Source organism: Anguilla anguilla, chromosome 13 (assembly GCF_013347855.1).
Source record: "Anguilla anguilla isolate fAngAng1 chromosome 13, fAngAng1.pri, whole genome shotgun sequence".
NCBI lineage: Eukaryota > Metazoa > Chordata > Actinopteri > Anguilliformes > Anguillidae > Anguilla > Anguilla anguilla.
The window spans coordinates 20,702,350-20,720,139 of NC_049213.1; the positions used below are offsets into that span (position 1 = coordinate 20,702,350).

The window sequence follows — 17,790 nt, forward strand, 5'->3', positions numbered from 1 at the left end:
CACACTATCTCCCCCAGATCCCCTCCCTGCTGAACAGGTGCCCCGACCAACCAGTAGGAGTCCCTAATGCAACGATCAGGACTCAAACCTTCACCGGCTCTTACCTGTCAATGGCCATGGGTTCCAGCTCCATAGTTTCCGCTGGCTGGTATTCATCCTCCAAGAATCCCTGCACGCTGTTGTTGGCTTCTCCCAGGTTAAGGACATGGTCACAGTGGGGGTCTGGGAAGTGCGCTGCCAAAAAGTCATCCTGGGCAGAAGAGGCTCAGATCAATTCTGGAGGATGCAACACATGTCTGTCTGTGTGTGGTGTTTTGGGGGGGGGGGGGGTCACAGGCATCGTGGAAATAACTGCTGATGTTTAAATTCCAGTTGAGTAATTAATTATATCTTTAACGATTAACTGCGAGACTGATCACTGATTGGTAGCTGGTTTTATTATGATATTATGATGAAAGGCACCCAAAGGCTCAATCAGAGACACAGAAGTTGAGAAGTCCCAGCATGCTCATAGACAATCACGAGGCTAAAAACTCTGACCTGCAATCTAAACCCCTAAAGACAATCACATCAGGCTTTAAGTGGGGGATTTACCCTAATATTAGCCACTTTCCAAAGATATACACATTGTTATACACTTGCACATTACAATATGAATGCAGTTCTGACTTTTGTTAAAAAAACAAACTTATGGTGTTGTTTGGACATACATTACACTGTACCTTAAAAAGAGTGAGGTCACAGAAGTGGGCTGTGGGCTCATAAACTTTGGGAACATAGCATCAATGTGACAAATTACATTATTATATAACATCAGGATATATGCAAATTACCCATCACCAAATCTAATGTTGAAATCATCTACTATGACTTTCAGACCACAGCACACAGTGCTATTTCAGATAGATAGGTACCTGCACTGACTGCACTGTATGTGCCTTATAATACAGAAATGCAGCTTTGCTAATGCTAGGGCAATATGAAAAAGATGTCAGTTCGCCTATAATACTGCCTTTTTGAAGTACTAACCTTTATAATTGTAGTGTAACCAATTCCTGTGCATTTCATAGTGTAGGGCCCAGATCACCACATTACAGACCTGAAGGTTACGGTTTGAGGCCCAGGTAATACACTGCTGTTCAATAGAAAAATATTTACATCATTTGCATAAAAAGACTAAAAAATGCCCAAACTCAATAGGCATCTGCCAGTAACCATAACGACAGCAATAGTAATAAAAGGCAAATGGTTGTGACGGTGACAGTGACGACAGGCAGAGACAGGAACCACCCGCTCAGTGCAGGAAGAGTGAGAGACAGTGCAAACTTGAGGCTCATCCAGGAGCCAGTCTAGTGTGGAGCTAGTGAGGGTAATGTCATTACTGTGATGGTGACATCATTGACTGTGACGGTGACATGATTAACTGTGGTGGTGACGTCTTGCGCAGTGATGCAGTGACGGCATTGTTTGTTGTGGCGATTCATTGTTTATTCTTGTGAAACCTGAAGACTCCTGTGAGTGATGCCCTGAGATAACCTGAGTGGAACTGCTGCTGGAAGTGAAACCTGCACTGAGTAGGTTGAAACATAAATCCCACTCTCTTTTACAACAGAGCAGACATGGCTCCAGCCTTTCGGCCACCCTAGGTGATTTGGCAGCCCAGGGTGAGGGGGAGGGGGGGTGCAGGTTTGTGTGTCTGTGGGGTCTGTACATCCCTTCATTTGGTGCCCATCCAGGCAGATGCTGCCCTAGGCCAAGAACTGACTCTGTAATCTGATATCCTCCACCACCACAAGCGACTGCCACCTACTTACATTCAACAATAACTTTTTGAACAATTCAAAATGTTTGGCCCACTAATTTGGTTGGACGAAATTGGAGGCACTGATTGGCTGTTGCGTGCGAGTATGTTTGAGGCCAAGAAACTCCTGCTGAGAAGTGGAAGCTAACAGCGGAAGACTTGTACATTGACACAGCCCCAAAACAATATTCAACACGTACAATACACTACAAATAACAAACATATGTGTACAGTTTATACATGCATTTAAAAAGTCCCATCCAGGCCACTGCAGCTGCTGTTGGGATTTTGGTGTTCCCCCGCTGCCAGCTGCTAGCCCTGTTGGACAGCAGGTTTGCCGTGGGAACTACGGCTTCCTGTTACCATCCTCTGTGTAGGAGATAAGGAGCTCTTTGGCTTTGTGGCCTAGGCCCAGAGATGTGACCCCCAACATCTTCCTGGGGTCCCCCAGCACCTCCCTGTCTGTGGTCAGATGGGAGAGAATGACACTGTCACCAGTCAATGCATGCATGCACACACATGGTATTGTTAACAGTAAAGGGGACAGTACTCTGGTGGTACTGGATGCAGTACTGTGAGGGGTACTGAGGTAGAACTGTAGGATGGAGTGCAAGGAGTATTAGGGGCGGAATTATAGTGGTACTGCATTCTGTAACTCACCTCCACAGTAATACAGCAGTGCCAGCCCCACCGCAATGCTGAAACAGCCCAGAAAGAACCAGGGACCTGCAAGGAGTAGAGAGTGACCACTACAGACCACTACTTACCACTGAACAACACCAGTGTTGCCACTAAAGTTCACTGCTCTACAGGATATAAGCACATACTGTTGAGAGCAATAAAGTCTGATCTCAGCTGTTGAAGTTCAACTCGGATGTGTGCTTTACACAGGCAAGGACGTTCACTTACTCCTGTCATTCATCACAAATCTCTCCTTAAGGGGGGGCATGCGGGGGAATCCATTGGGTTCTGAAGAGAACACAGAAGTGCAGTCACAAGACAGGAAGCCATTTCACAAGCAGTGTGCTATGGCCAGTATACTACTGAATGATAAACAACGCTATAGATTCAGTCAAAATTAAATCTAATTTTTAAGAATAAAATAATAATAATATAATATAAATTGGTGACATCAGAACTGGTTAAAATTGTGAATATAACAGCAGTTACACCCGTTGATGCAGTATAACTTCAGCTGAGGTGAACTGGCAGAGACTTACCGCCTCTCCGGCTGACTCGTGTGGGGAGGCTGAAGTACACCTCCTCCACGTGGAGGTGCAGCGCCCTGTAGAACTCATAACACGCCTCCTCCCCTTTCTCCTGCAAGTGCGTCAAGAGCTCGGCCAATCGGATGCAGGTGGGCACGTCCAGATTCCTGAACTAGAACCCAAACACAGATGAGTGACACGCCGTGACTGGGTCTGCCTGGATCACCCAAATTAACTGGGGCACTATGATGAGATCAGTAGTTTCTGACTGGGTCTGCCTAATTAATTCAGAGGCATTATGGGAATGATCCTAAACACAGGGCCATGTTCCAAAATGTATACTAACATCCTACCTAGAAAGCAATGCAGTACAGCAGCTTAACTCAAGTATGAGAGAGCAAGAATGCATAGCAATTCCTCATTCCTGCACAATGAGAAGGACAAAATAGCAGTAGTACTACAATCCACCAACACAGAACGCTTGGCAGGATGTACTACCAAATGCACATACAGTGTGCAAGTAGCCTATGCTTTTTGGAACACAGCTGGGGGTCAGGTCAACCCCAGCTGTGCAAACCCAGTGGTTAAGCCTTAAGTAACAGCTCTGCTGACAGAACCCCCCTGTGGATGGGTTGCTCTTACTCTGTGGGCCTCCTTATCAGTCAGGATCTGTGGGTAAATCCGGTTTAGCTGCAGGATGAGTTTGTCCACCAGTTCAGTGTCCAGCCGCTTGTCGGACCGGAGGAACCGAGAGTCCACCTGCAGCTGCTCATGGAAACTGTCTGCAGAACAAATGCACAGTACTGCTATTATGCCTAACCAGCCCCCTGCTAACACCTCTTACAGGGATTGCACACAAAAAACTGTATGGGCCAACAGAAAGCATACACTAATACTGAAATAATGTCAAAAAGCCCCAGAAAGGCCCAACAATGGCCTTAATGGGAGAAGGGAGAGTGAGACAGCAGCTGAAAATTTTAACTACCAATGTGTGCAGCAGAATTCAAAATGTGCTGGAAAAAGGTGCTAGAACACCTACAAGGTTGTTTGAAGGTAACTTTTTAAAATGCTAGTCTTTCAATAATACATATAATTTAATGATAAAATATAATAATTTATGAACACGAAAAGAACAACTTTAACAGATGTAGCCGATTGGAGAACACAGTGGAGAAAGTGCATGCAGGAGAAGCGAAGCATACACTGTAGACACACAGTCAACATGCTGAGCCTCTTCTATGGCCCACTCCCACGTTACGGCATTATTATCAGGCAAAACAAGCCACCAGAGCAACTTCCTGAGCAAGATGCTGACTAGAGAGCCTGATTAGAGAGATGATTCATCTTGTGTACAAAGTTAGTACTCACAAGCACATACACAGCAAACATCAGAGAAAAGGTAAATAAAACCTCCGATTCAAATCTCCATAATCTTATATTCAACCATTGAATAAATGAGTGCAATGTAATACTGGCAGTGTGGTCATGTTTTCACAGGGTCAGGTATGGGCTATACCATATGAATACTACACCTCTTCTCTTCACGTCACCACTGCTTACCCTCTGAGGCAAAACTTTTTTTGGTATGAGAAGTTGTAGTATTAAAGCAAGAATAACAATACAATTAACATGAATAAAAATAATGCATATTTGCCTAGGAAATAAACGCTTGGCATATTTTATTTGTCCAGATAGGTGTAATAACTGAGTCAACCCGGGTTAAGTGTCTTTTCCGAGATTAGAGAATTACAATCCGGGATTTGCACCCGCTCATTGTATAGGCTAATCCAATTACCCAGACTGTTAAAGATGAACTCCAAGACCGGAACACTTTCACATAGGACCAGGAAAGGTAAATAGTTAACTCTGGAAAAAGTACCATGCCGCGTTGAACACGTTGAGCTCGGAACTTCAATCAGTCTATCAATTCAGATACATTCCATTTGAGACGGGCACGCCCATGCATGACTGAAATCTAGCCGGCTAGCCGATTGGCTATATGCTTAAATATGGACTGAAGTCGCCGGTTTACAATATTAACCAAACTGCCAAAAAAATGGAAAAACTATTCGTAACCTACCCAAACACGAGTTATAGCTCTTGAGCTACATATCACTGATATAGCCAAGAACATACATATATAATTCCAGCTAAATGTAAAACTTTTGTGAAAAAGTCTATACGGTTGCTAACTAGCGATAGCTAACAATGGAGGGCATACACCAACAGGTTCAGCGGGTTGCTTAAAATAGAGATTACATTACATTAAGTAAATTGGGGTTGATCATTTTACAATCTAGCATGTTAGCCGCGCACTACAATTGTAAGTAACATTAGTATTACTAGCTAACGTAAATTACATGACTAACGTGGACATTGTTCCGGCTCAGTTTTTCTATGGGTGGGTACTGTAATGTTTCCGTAGTGGTTAGCCTATTATCCGACTGATTTAACGCGCTAGATGCAAACTTAAATTTGGAAAAAGCATGTTTTCTTGCTATAATGCAATTGTGTTTCATGTAAATGTGTAACGCTGTGGCCGAAATGCATTCCAGCAGGAACATTCCTACATCAGTATATGGAAACAGGGTTCACAAACCTCCCATTGTGAAGAGTCTTTGTACTTCTCCTTCGGTGCTGCCACTCCACGCCGCCACTTCCTCACTGTCAGGTCCTCCTGTCGAGGAAACATCGGCCCAACGGCGCCGCTTGGTGGCAAATAATATGCATAACCATCCAGCATGCCAAAAGAAACGGAAACATTTTTGAATTATAACCAATAAGCATATTTTAACCCTCCTATTATGTTCAAATTAACTAACAACTTTTATGTTTGGGGTCAATTTGACCGCAGCAATTTGACTGCAGAAAATAACTGTAACTGAAAGTGTTACCCAGGTTTCTCTCTCAGCTACTTTAGGCCTTTCTACTGACCATCTTAATAGCCCAGTAAATAAAACATGACTTTCCCCATCCTCCCCTTATACCTCAAGTATTGATTTTATATGACTATTGCGAAATATGCAAATCACTGTACAATCTCATTCATTGACCTAAAATGGAAAACAAAGTATATTTTGGTGTTTGCAGGGCTTTATGTTGGTATTAAGTGCTCATTAAAAAAGAAAAATAACATTTGGAAAGAAACACACATTTTATTATCAAGCATAGTAACATTTTATGTTCTGGGTCAATCTGACCCCAGGAAAAAATGTAAAAAATGTCAAACATTTCAAATGTTTAGGTTCAGAAAACACTTCAGAACATCAATAAGTAACACATAACAGTTATTCAATAATGAAGAAACACCAATAAAAAGTAAATTAGACACCAGGATTGAGTTTTGATTAAAAAAATGAACATAACAGCTCAACTAGGTACCCGTGGGTATCAATTCTTCATTCAGACGAGATTGGTGCAAGTTTGTCACACTCCTGTCGACCCTGCCTTTTCCCTGTCATCAAAGCGTATAATACGGGAGAAAACATGTAATGCCTTCAGAGACATTGTGGCTGGAAAAATTGCCCTACCAGAGTCAGCATTCCAAAGGCTTGCTGTTGCTTCACCTTTTGACTTGTACACTCCTGCCAAAATAAGCAACCTAATATAGGATTGCTAGTGGGTCACATCCAGCTCTTTCCAATTGTCACCATACACACACCTCCCCTCTAAGTTTGTCATCTCAAGAATATCCTTTTGCATTGATGGTGTTATGAAGAGTTCAAATGCAGCCTTTATGTCTTGTACATGACTGATAGCATATCTGTTGGGGCCTGGAACCATTTTGATGACATTAGCAGCATTAAGTCTACCCTGTCTTTCAACTGGGGATCCGGGCCATTTTTGGAAGTGAACATGTCAGTTCTTGGTGTTTGAGAGGTGACAGGAAGGTTTCTTGGTGGTTGAGAGATGACGGGGGGGGGGGGGTTCTTGGGGGTTGAGAGATGACAGGAGGGTTTCTTGGTGGTTGAGAGATGACAGGAGGGTATTTTGGTGGTTGAGAGATGACAGGACAGTTTATTAGTGGTTGAGAAACAACAGGAGGGTCAGAATGAGGTATCTCAAAAGCTTCATTCTTTTCATCAGAGGAGGATGCCACGTAATCAGGGTCCTCCTCAACATTATCCTCAGTCTCAGACATATCCTCATCTAAATCACTTTCACCCTCCAAGATCTGTGACAGAACCTCAGTGGAAGAAAATATATGCCTCTGTCTGGTGGACATTTTTAAAATCTTTAGTCGAGGCACAAATGCAAAGAGATATGGTTTTAAGTTTTATAAGCTTAACAAAGAATACTTGGTTGTTAGAAGCTTTTAACATGGTCTTTTCTGACTGGAAAAAAAAACCAACCTCAGACTTACATTATCATTTCTCTTTAAATGAAGTTTTTGTTCATTTAATTTGTGAAATGTAATGCACATTTTTATTTTTATTTTAACACGTTAAAATACTGTATAGCTTTGCCGCAAAAGTTATATTGCAATTGTCTCTAAAAGGGGACAGGAACAAAAACATATAAAAATGCATATAAACGTAGCTAGGTCTCCAATTATGATTATTATCTGGAATAATACTCATCAGTAAATATTCAGTGTTTTATCCTCAGGAGAAATGCGCTGCTCGAATACGGTCCATGCTCTACTGCTATAGGCTCATTTTTGCATACACCGCTACTTTTATGTGAACGCGCACAGAGCATGACTGACAAACCCCGTGTGCACCAAGATAATTGATAGGCACTTTCGCAATACCGGTTAAGCTCGATTGCGGTTGTTAGGTTTTGTAAACCCAGCTATGTTAAGCTTCCTTCGGCGTTTACCCCCCAGGACTGGGCTTCTATCTCAGAGGTCGTGTAGTGAATTCCCTACTCAGGCACTGCTGCTGTACCTTGAGCAAGGTACTTAAAACTGAATTGCTTCAGTAAAAATCCAGCTGTATAAATTGATTTTATCTAGAAGAATATAAGTTGCATACATTCTTCTGAATAAGAGCATCTGCTAGATAACTAAAATGGACGTGTGTGCTTGTGTTGGTTTGAATCAGTTGGTGGGTAGCATATCCAAGCAATGAATATTTTGCAATAAATATTATCCATTCATAAGAATGACCAGCAGAGGGCAGAGACATGCACTATACACTATGGAATCTGTTCCTGACGAAAGGAACACATACTGTTACTACAAAGCAGCAAACAGCAAAAAGATCAGGAAAAAATGTTATCTGAGACTTATATTGACCACCTGTCACTCACAGTACTGTTATGTTTGCCACAAAATTCTTCAGTGTAATTAAACTAATTAAGAATGGTACCCACCACATTTGATAATTAAAAAGAGGGTTGTTTGCTCTGCCTGTTGAAATATGCAGCCGTGTGCACTCTAAGGGAGCTGGAAGCATTGATTGAGCTCTTGGGCAGCAGAAGGTGCCAGATTACTTTGTTGATTAGAAATGAGCAGTAAATATTTCACTGGTTAAAACAAGGGTTCTTGTAGGATGAAAACTGTTTTCCTGTTTTGTGAGGGTTTGCCTTGAGCCCTACCTTCACTCTGAATAGGTTTCAACATTTTGCAGTGATCTTTGAGATGTGCTTGCTTCTGTTTTGGTGTGTGAGCAGGGCTGTAACCAGCAGCAGTGAGTGACACATTTAAGAATCAATGTTTCACTGTATGCAGTTGCCGAGTCATCAGCCTTAGTAGCAGGGATCTTCGACTGGATGCTCAGTGCTGAATTGTTTCTGTTTAAGAAAGAGTTCACAGTCGCTAAGTCTTTCAATACTTGTTTTTGGATTTTTCCCCACTCTTTCCTCCCGAACTGTTCTACCTCAGGAGTATTCTGAGGTGCCATTGCATGCATGTTTGAAATCTCCCCACAGATTTTCAGTAATATTCAAGTCCAGGGACTGTGGCAGTCATTCCAAAACATTCATCTTTCTTTACTGCAAATACTTGGATGGTTGACTTTAAGGTATGCTTGGGACCATTTTATTACTAAAAGATCAATTGTTGGCCATGTTTGCGCTTTCTGGCAGGGGATACCAGGTTTTTGGGCAAAATAACTTAGTACTTTCTAGATTTCTGATTCTACTGACCAGAACAGGAGCCCCAGGACCTGTAGATGAAAAAACCGCATAACATCAGGGATTCAGTCCGTATTTCACCGTAGGTGTGACATTATTTTCAACATAAGCATCATCCTTCTAGCACTAAAACCACTGCTGCTGTGTGGCCAAAAAGTTAAATTTTGGTCTCATCGGAGCATAACACCCAGTTCCATACAAAGTAGAGCACTGGAATGTCCATTTGACCCACGTGTTATGGTCAGATGAGACGGTGAGTCTGCACAAAGCGGGTGAAAGTCAGTCTGGACAAAGCTGAAGTCTACAGACAGATCACATAAAACAACTCTCTCCCTTTGAAAAAAATTAAGCAGAAATTACTATAGTATTTATGCAGGGGATTAATTTAAAAATGTCAAATTTAAACGTTGGCATAATTTGTTCAGTCTTGCAGTCTTTCATTTGGATTAGAACTGTGACATTAAACGCTGATGATAAAGGCTTTTAATGTCATCATTTGCCCTATAAAGACAGTCTGAGAGTTTTTATATTAAACACTTAACCAACCTCCTGTCACTCATGTTCATATCGGACCACCTCAAGGACTACACCCACCAGCACGTAATGGTACATCCATCAACAAACACTTCCACCCTTAGGTCTGCTCCCAACCCAAGCTTAACACCAAATGCTAAATGTATTTTGGGATAATTCTACATCGCTTTGGATAAAAATGTCTGCCAAATAAATGCAATGTATACAGAGTTCACAATTTTGAACTAACTGTTCATTTGAACAATCTACACATGTACTGACAAGAAAAGTATGAACAGTTTATAGCATTAGCATCTAAAAAAATGCTAAATGTGACATAGCAATTACTTTTTAGATAAAATTTAATGTACTCTCATAGCCCAAGCTGAGTTTTATTTTGAAATGCATGGACAGTGTTATGCACAGGATATAATATTATGTTGAGGCAAGATTGAAGTGCATGGGAAAATGAGTCTAGATTACATTCACTTCTCTGTTGCAGTCCCTTTCTCTTGCTGCACTTGCCATCGCTCAGTTTCTCTCAAGGTTTGCAGGTGGTTTGCAGGCTGAGATGTATTGTTGGCTTGTGTGAAGTGAGCTGCTGATGTGTTCAGTGCACCCTGCCTGGTGTATATATGATTGTGAGAAGATGTGCCTGCCTGCTGTACTCCTGGTTGAAGTGAACAGTTACCGTGGCCTCTAATGATGCATGGTGTGCAGTGAAGCTTTGCCTGATTGCTCACAGTACGACTCCCACCAAATTTGTTCCACGGGCCCCAGGAAAAGACGGGGGCAACCAAGTCCTCAGACAAGACATCCAGTTTTGTACAGATGAGAGACACTACACCTACAGCTTATCAAACTTCACACACTAACTACACACCTTCACTCACTCACTCCAAACCTCAAAGACACTCACTCTCACTCCAAAGCTCACACACACAGTCACCCACTCTGTGAAGCTCACACACAATCTCAGACATCAAACTTAAGATAATCTTATAAGCATCTGATAAATGCCTAAAATATACAGCTGCATTGGTTTAGTGGCACATGCATGGAGACTGACAAGAAGGGATTTGCAATAGTACAAGCAAGAGACTACCAGTGCTGTGTAGACTAGGTGGCATGAAAGGGAGAGATTCTTTCTACACAACATCCCAAGAATCAGCCATTTCCACACTTACTTTACATAGCCCTGGTACAGTCTATATTGGGTTACCCCTAGGCTAAAAATGCCTTGAGGGAACTATCCAGCATCAAGACTGAGGGAGAGTTCTTGCAGTAGTGGGGACCTGGAAGGAATTAAAAGCATTAAAATTTTCGCTGGGCTGAGCTTTAGGTAATGGTCTGCCATTAAGCACAATATGTAATTCAGACAAGATGAGATATGTAATAAGACCTGTGTGTTGGATGGAGAAAAAGAGAGGAATCTATGGAATATGACAATACCCATTCTCCATAGCCAATGAGTCATTTCATGGCTAAGAATGTTAGTATGGCCACACTGCAAGTTGTTTAAGGACAGGTATTAAATTGGGCTCTGCTATGTATTGAGAGTGTTTCTGTGGGGATTGTTGTAATAATAAGAATTGTTAAAGGAACAACCAAAATAATTTTCCTTTAAACTACCCATACTTAGACTAATGAAGTGCTGTCTGTGAACGAAATGTGAAATAAAACTCCGCAGAGCTCCAGCACGTAGCACGCGAACGCACACACAGACAGGCTAATTGCAGGCTACCAGATGTTGCCTGTAACAGGTTTTTCACGACCAGCTCGGAATGCACAAACACCACCACTATATTATATCTAGTACAATGCCATGTGTGGATTTGATAGAATAAGAAACTTACATTTTTCCCTTTCAGGCTTCTGAAAGCGTTGATAATTATGAACAGAAATAAATTAATAATTCCCTGACATGATCGACACAAACGTGATTATGAGGCTAACCCACCCAGAACCCCGCAGCACACGCCAACATCAGCAACACTGTACAAGCCAGTTGGTCAGGGGTGATGGAGGGCTCTGAGAGGTAAAGACGGGTCTCGCCCGCTCGTACTCGGGCGCCGTGATGCTCGGGGTGTCGCGCGCACCTGCTTTTATTCCAGCTGCCCCTTTAATTGTGTCAGTGCTGGCGGAGCGCGTGTCAGGGGAGGAGAATGCTGGGAATGGTGAGGGAGCAGCAGCCTGGGGGGCGAGCGGCGCGCTGATGGAGGGGAAGTAGCCTTACTAAGGTAGGAGGCATATTTATTTTCACTATGTGCTTCACCTAAACCTCGGCGATTTGAAACGTTAAAAAAATGCACTAGAATTTATTCTGATGCAGACATGGGAAGTCAGAATATGTGTTCACGCGGAAATCATCTCCGTGTCAGTGGTCATGTAGTTGTACAGGAGAAGCACGTATGAGCAAATAGAGCAGAATTGCTCCCCTTGCATCTACAAATCAATGCTGTTTCGGATTGATCTGAAAGCTCCGGGATGAAAATAAATGTTGACGTCTAATTCCGATCAGAAAAAAGCAATGTGTTGCATTAGAACATCATTTTGCAAATTGGATTGTAAACGATCACATTTCACTACACGGTAAGGACACTTCGTATTTCAGCAGCTACAGCGGAGAATTAAGAAACTGCCTGTCTATGTGTGGAGGCTGCTGTGGGCATCACGGATGTAAAACGTACAAAACTGCATCCTGCAGATAAAACATCGCAATACACACTTGCGCGCGCACGCACACACACACACGCCATTCTATCCATACAGTGTATGTGACCATCGGGTTGTGTTTACCATATGATAGGCTATATGGTAATTTTCAGTTGATGCTTAGCCCTTCAGTATTATATGGCATTGTAAATCAAAAGCAAACATTACTGTATTACTTCAGCGACTATGCATCAAAATAAATAGTTTTATTAAAAAATCCTAACCCCAAATATACAATAAAACGTTATCATACTAAATGTAGGCTATTGTAGCTACATGTGTCCCTGTCATACTAATTGTCTTCGGAATTGACATTTCTTTTGACTGACATATGGGTAGGCCATTCGTAAAACATAATTTTTTCTCCTCTGATCTCAGCAACCAATCATTTTTGTCTACAGGAGGGGTTTTAGACTTGGGGTTGGATGCCCTCCATACTCGATTGTTAAAACCAGACCGATGACATGTAGCACCAGAACTTCAATGCGACCGCGTCGCTTGCTTTCGCGTGCGGGGGGTACATACAATTTTAACACCGATGCGTGGGCTACAGCGATGTTGAAGGTGTCTTTTAGGCTGAGACATTGAGCCGGCCATCATTGAAGTGTTAAATATATGTAGTACTGCTGCTTTTAGGCGGTAAAATGCACCTTCATTTAGAAAAAAAGGGAATAAAAAACCATTAAGCCGTGTTGAATAAAATGTAGGCTATATGTACGGAAGGTTTTGGTGTATGTTATTGATTTACAATCTGTGATTACCGGTAATTCCTTGGTGCTCTATACAGAACGTCGTTAAAAATATAAAGCATGTAACATTAAATCGACGATGGTTCGTGTGCAATTATGAACCATCACACGACATTGGGCATTTTGGCAAAGATAATTGTAGGACACTTTAAGACGCCGCTTTAAGATATGACAGCGAAGAGTCACTGAATGTCACAAGCAGGAGATTTTGTTTTTATTACTCTATGAAAGAAATCTTTAATAAGGGAACTTCATTCTCGCCATTCTCAAATTCCTTTGCTATTTCCCACTTGCTCCATCTCATGTGGAGCTTTGCATCCACCACACGCTTTCAGAAACCCAGCTGCACGCGGCTCGTGCTGCTCGTCGGGCAGTCTGCGCCGGAAACGAACCAGTGGCTCATGAGACCCATTGAATTAGGGGATTTTAGGGCATTGTGATGGAGGGAGATTTTCATTGTTTTGTCACATTTAGGTGAAAAAATAAATTGACGACAAATAATAATTGAAAGAAATGCAAATGAAATATCTTCTGTAAAAATCCAATAAGATGTTTATTGCTTTGTTCGTTCTCACATTTGCTTGTTTTATATTAAATTAATGTTGTTGTGGTTGTTTTCATGATTTAGACTGTTTGCTTGTAGTTAGGTTTTTTGTGAGGTTGCTCTGAATGTTTTGGGTAGGATGTTTTGCACATGAGTGGTTAAGTGCATTGATTCATCTTCTGCTGGGTGCTCCTCTGGCCAAAGGCCTTTATGATGCTGTTGCTGCAGGAGCCTGCAGCTGTTGACCACCAAACTCATTGCACAAACAGAGTGTGACTTGGGCTCAAAGTATCAACGTGCAGTTTAGAAACAAGCATTTTGAATGTGCCCTCCAGTCAGAGTTCTCACTGGTCCTTGGTCTAATACCCCTTTCAGGGCACCTGAGTCTAAAACCCCCGACCCCTTGCACCCAGAGCGTAGCCTCACATACGGTGGTTTGTGAGGTCATAGTCTGGTCCTGGTGGAGTTCACAGAGAAGACCAGGGGAAACTTGTGGTATTGCACATTGAGGAAGTCCCACAGTCCTCGTGTTCAGTTAGGAGTTTGATCCCCTACCATAGCACCTTCTCCATCTGTTATCCTCTCTGATTTCTCCCTGTCTGATGAATAAAGCAATTAATAATAAAGGAGGACAGACTCTCATGAAAAAAAGGTTCAGACCATGGTGGCAGAGAGGATTCTAGAAATGCTGGAGTTCAGGAGCAGGTCTGTCCATCACCACAGGAGGTAATGTGACTCATGACGTAACAAAGCCTCGTGCAAAGAACTTCTGTTCTTCCTCAGGGCAGTCACTGTTACCAGGGAGACCAGGCATGTCAAAGAGTGAGACATCACAAAGGATGAGTTTTTTACAGTTAATGACAGGCACAGGGTTGTCTCCTAACAGCCCAACATGGTGCCTGTGCTTGCTGCATGAGTGAATGCATGTGATTGCACAGAGTGTGTGTGTGTGTGATTGTGTTTTGACAGAGTAAGTGTGTGAATGCGACAGAGCCCGATGTGGGGTAAGAGGTGGTACAATCCAGGCAGCAAAGACACAGGAGATACACAGACACACTGTCGCACCTCCGAGTGCAGAGAGAGTGGTCCTACTAATAGAAATCCTCCAAATACATATTCACAAATGGTAGACTGATTTAAGACCACATCTTTTTGTGCATGCAGCAGTCTGATTCAACATCACGGATGTATGAGGTTAGCTGAGGTCACGGGGCACTGGTGCTCTGAGTCGCATGAGGATAACTCAAACTCTTAATTCAAGTCAGTGGGGAAAGTGGAAGCGATGACATCACCTACTCCCACACCTGAAAAGGGGTTTTTCACTTGAACGAAACACCCGATTGATGCTTCAGTTTTACAAATTTAACAAGATTGATTCAACATTTTCTAGGTATTAAAGGCAAAGCTAAAATGCAACCTTTTGACTCTAGTGTTTTTCTAAAAATCCCTTCAACAGGAATTCAATATGTAGCCTGTGGCCCCCTGCTGGTGTAGGTTTGAACTGGAGTGCCAGCTCTAATTCCTGGCAGCCATGGTCCTGTGAGTCACCAAGAATCCCGGAGGATCCCCATTTCCATTTATTCCGGAAAAGACAGAGCGTGTCAGCGATTCGTACTGTGAAGTCACCACACAGTCACACAACCCTCTGTGTAAATTTACTGTTCACTCATATGCCGGTAGGGAGTGGAAACGGGAATAAATGAGAGACAAGTATACATGCCGCAGAGGCTCACACGTGCTTGCCACTCATCTGATAACAAAGCACATACCAAAGTCCCAGTATAGATTGGGCCATATTTAAAAGTGTCAAAGAGTGGCTGGTGGGCGATGGGTAACATGGCTGATGAAGGAGACCTCAGTTACGTTGAAAGAGGGATGATTATACATGTTTGTAGGATCATCTGTGGCTAAGACAGCCCAAATTGCTGATGGTTCGTGAGAAACTCTGTCTAAAGTGATGTCAGCATGGTGCTTTAAGGGAAAGACATCATCAGCAAAGGGCAACATTGGGCAGAAACCCATACTCCAGGATTGTAAAGTCCATTCATTTGACATCCAGTGCAAAACGGACGAACAACTGGAGATCAGCGGAATGCAAATTTCAACGTGGGGGTAGGGCAGCCAGTTTAATAACATTGGTGTCCCTGCACCTTAGCACAGTGACTTTACATGGTGGTGTTTTAAATGTTTTGGTACATGCCTAAATCTTTCGTACAAGTTAACTGACTGTTCAGTCACAAAACTCTCCTGTAAACGAACCACTCAATCCCAAATCTGTTTTGTAGCCCTGTACTTTTAAAATAAAGTCTTTCTCAAGTGCATATGCATGAGCTCTGTAGCCTATTTTCTTCTGTTTCTATTAGCCTCACTTGGACAGTGAGGATGCTGGAAGGTGATGTGGTTGAGGAGTGGTAGATAGTAATGCCGTGTGGTGTTTGCTTCTAAAGTTAAAACTCAGTTGCCTGTCTCTTTCTCTCTTGTTTTGTAACCTGCCTTCTAGACTTACACTCCTGGCTGTCCATATTTCCTGGCGCTGGGATGCAGTGAGTGGGCCGTGCGTAGGGGCAGCAGGGCGGACACAAAGGTCCACAGTTCGCCACACTCCACAGCGTACTGCAAGGAGCCATGTATGGGAGCACCAGGGCAGTGGGGCACCTGGAGGGCAGCCCCGCACGCTCCCCGCGCCTGCCCAGGTCCCCCCGGCTGGGCCATCGCCGTGCCAACAGCGGGAGCGGGGGCGGGGCTGGGAAGACCCTCTCCATGGAGAACATCCAGTCGCTGAACGCTGCCTATGCCACCTCTGGGCCCATGTACCTGAGCGACCATGAGGGCGTGGCCTCCACCACCTATCCCAAGGGCACCATGACGCTGGGCCGGGCCACCAGTCGGGCCATGTACGGCGGTCGCGTCACCGCCATGGGCAGCAGCCCTAACATTGCCTCCGTGGGGCTCCCCCATGCCGAGCTCCTCTCCTATGGAGACCACGGCTCCTTCTCCATGCTGCACCACCACCACCACCACCACCAGCAGGGGGTGCCGTCGGGGCTGCGGCAGCAGGCGCGGGACAGCGCCCTGCTGGACATGCAGTCGCAGATGAAGGATATGCAGCGTGAGAACGAGCTTCTTCGGCGGGAGCTGGAGCTGAAGGACAGCAAGCTGGGCTCCTCCACCAACAGCATCAAGACTTTCTGGAGCCCCGAGCTGAAGAAGGAACGCGTGATGCGGCGCGAGGAGGCCACCCGCATGTCCGTCCTCAAGGAGCAGATGAGGGTCACTCACGAGGAGAACCAGGTAGGCAGGCTGCAGGCGAGGTTTTAACCCCACCTCTCTGCTCCTCCCAGACCAATCACTGACTTCATTTACTGTCGGCTGACTGTTGGTCAGTAGTAGTATGTGTTTTTGAGAACCTCTCTAGGAAAGCGAAATATATTTTCTGTTTCAACCTTCGGGTATTCAGGAACCAGGTAATATTATGACTTGTAATTTTGAGGATTCAAATTTGGGACCGTGGAAATGTGATACCGTTAGCTATCTTAAACGGATAAATGGACAGGATGGGGAAAACGCAGTTATCAGTTTACTGTTGTAATAACAATTAATTACAATTATGAGATGAGATACACTTTATTAATCTCCAAAGGGAAATGGACTTGTCCACCGAACTCAAAGGCACTAAAGACAAAGACGAAGTAAACATTAGCGATGACAGGCAGAAATGGAGTACACTGCAGACGCCTGGGAGCCACAGGCAAGCCTCCTCTAATGTTTATTTTCCCTCCGTAGATACCACTGAAAAACAGCCTACTGTAAAGGTGCGATAGGGATGACTGGGATGAGAGAGAGATTTAAAGCTTGAGAGTATGAGAGTAAGAGCGTGAGTAAGACAGGCGGGCGGGTCCGAAAGCTGCTGATTCATTCACATTCGAGAGGAGAGGAAATGCAAATGACACTGCTCACATCAGGGTACACAAGCCAGTTTACTATTACACACAAAAGTGATGGTGCAGCACTGCATTTTTAATTCTAGCTTTTTCAAAAAAAATGAAAGGAATCGCTGCAAGGGGTGCATGCAGGCTTCGTTTCTCTCTTCAAACGTTTGGATGTTTTTTATTTTTAATGATCAAATTAAGTGTCTCAGCTGTGACCCAGGTCTGTCAGTGAGCTGTTCCACAGGGAAGGTCG

The 17,790-nt window shown here is 43.5% G+C and overlaps 2 protein-coding genes across 5 annotated transcripts in view; one reads left to right on the plus strand and one right to left on the minus strand.

Moving 5' to 3' along the window:
- Positions 1-415: 415 nt before the first annotated feature.
- Positions 416-17,790, minus strand: part of LOC118211660 (caspase recruitment domain-containing protein 19-like) — a 42,602-nt gene continuing 25,227 nt past the window's right edge. The window contains exons 2-7 of the mRNA XM_035389044.1: positions 5,609-5,686; positions 3,652-3,791; positions 3,022-3,181; positions 2,711-2,770; positions 2,462-2,527; positions 416-2,263 (exon numbers count right to left, since the gene is read on the minus strand). Of these exons, the coding sequence (XP_035244935.1) occupies positions 2,148-2,263; positions 2,462-2,527; positions 2,711-2,770; positions 3,022-3,181; positions 3,652-3,791; positions 5,609-5,686 (620 nt within the window). The 3' untranslated portion in view covers positions 416-2,147. The remainder of the gene's footprint in view (positions 2,264-2,461; positions 2,528-2,710; positions 2,771-3,021; positions 3,182-3,651; positions 3,792-5,608; positions 5,687-17,790) is intronic.
- LOC118211657 (ERC protein 2-like) overlaps positions 11,623-17,790 on the plus strand; it is a 36,957-nt gene continuing 30,789 nt past the window's right edge. For 2 of the 4 annotated variants that reach the window (XM_035389035.1, XM_035389038.1), the window contains exons 1-2: positions 11,624-11,840; positions 16,109-16,899. In XM_035389035.1, coding sequence (XP_035244926.1) covers positions 16,234-16,899 — 666 coding nt within the window. In that variant the 5' untranslated portion in view covers positions 11,624-11,840; positions 16,109-16,233. Of the gene's footprint in view, positions 11,841-16,108; positions 16,900-17,790 lie in introns of all 4 variants that reach the window. The other 2 variants (XM_035389037.1, XM_035389036.1) reach the window with 2 other exon arrangements.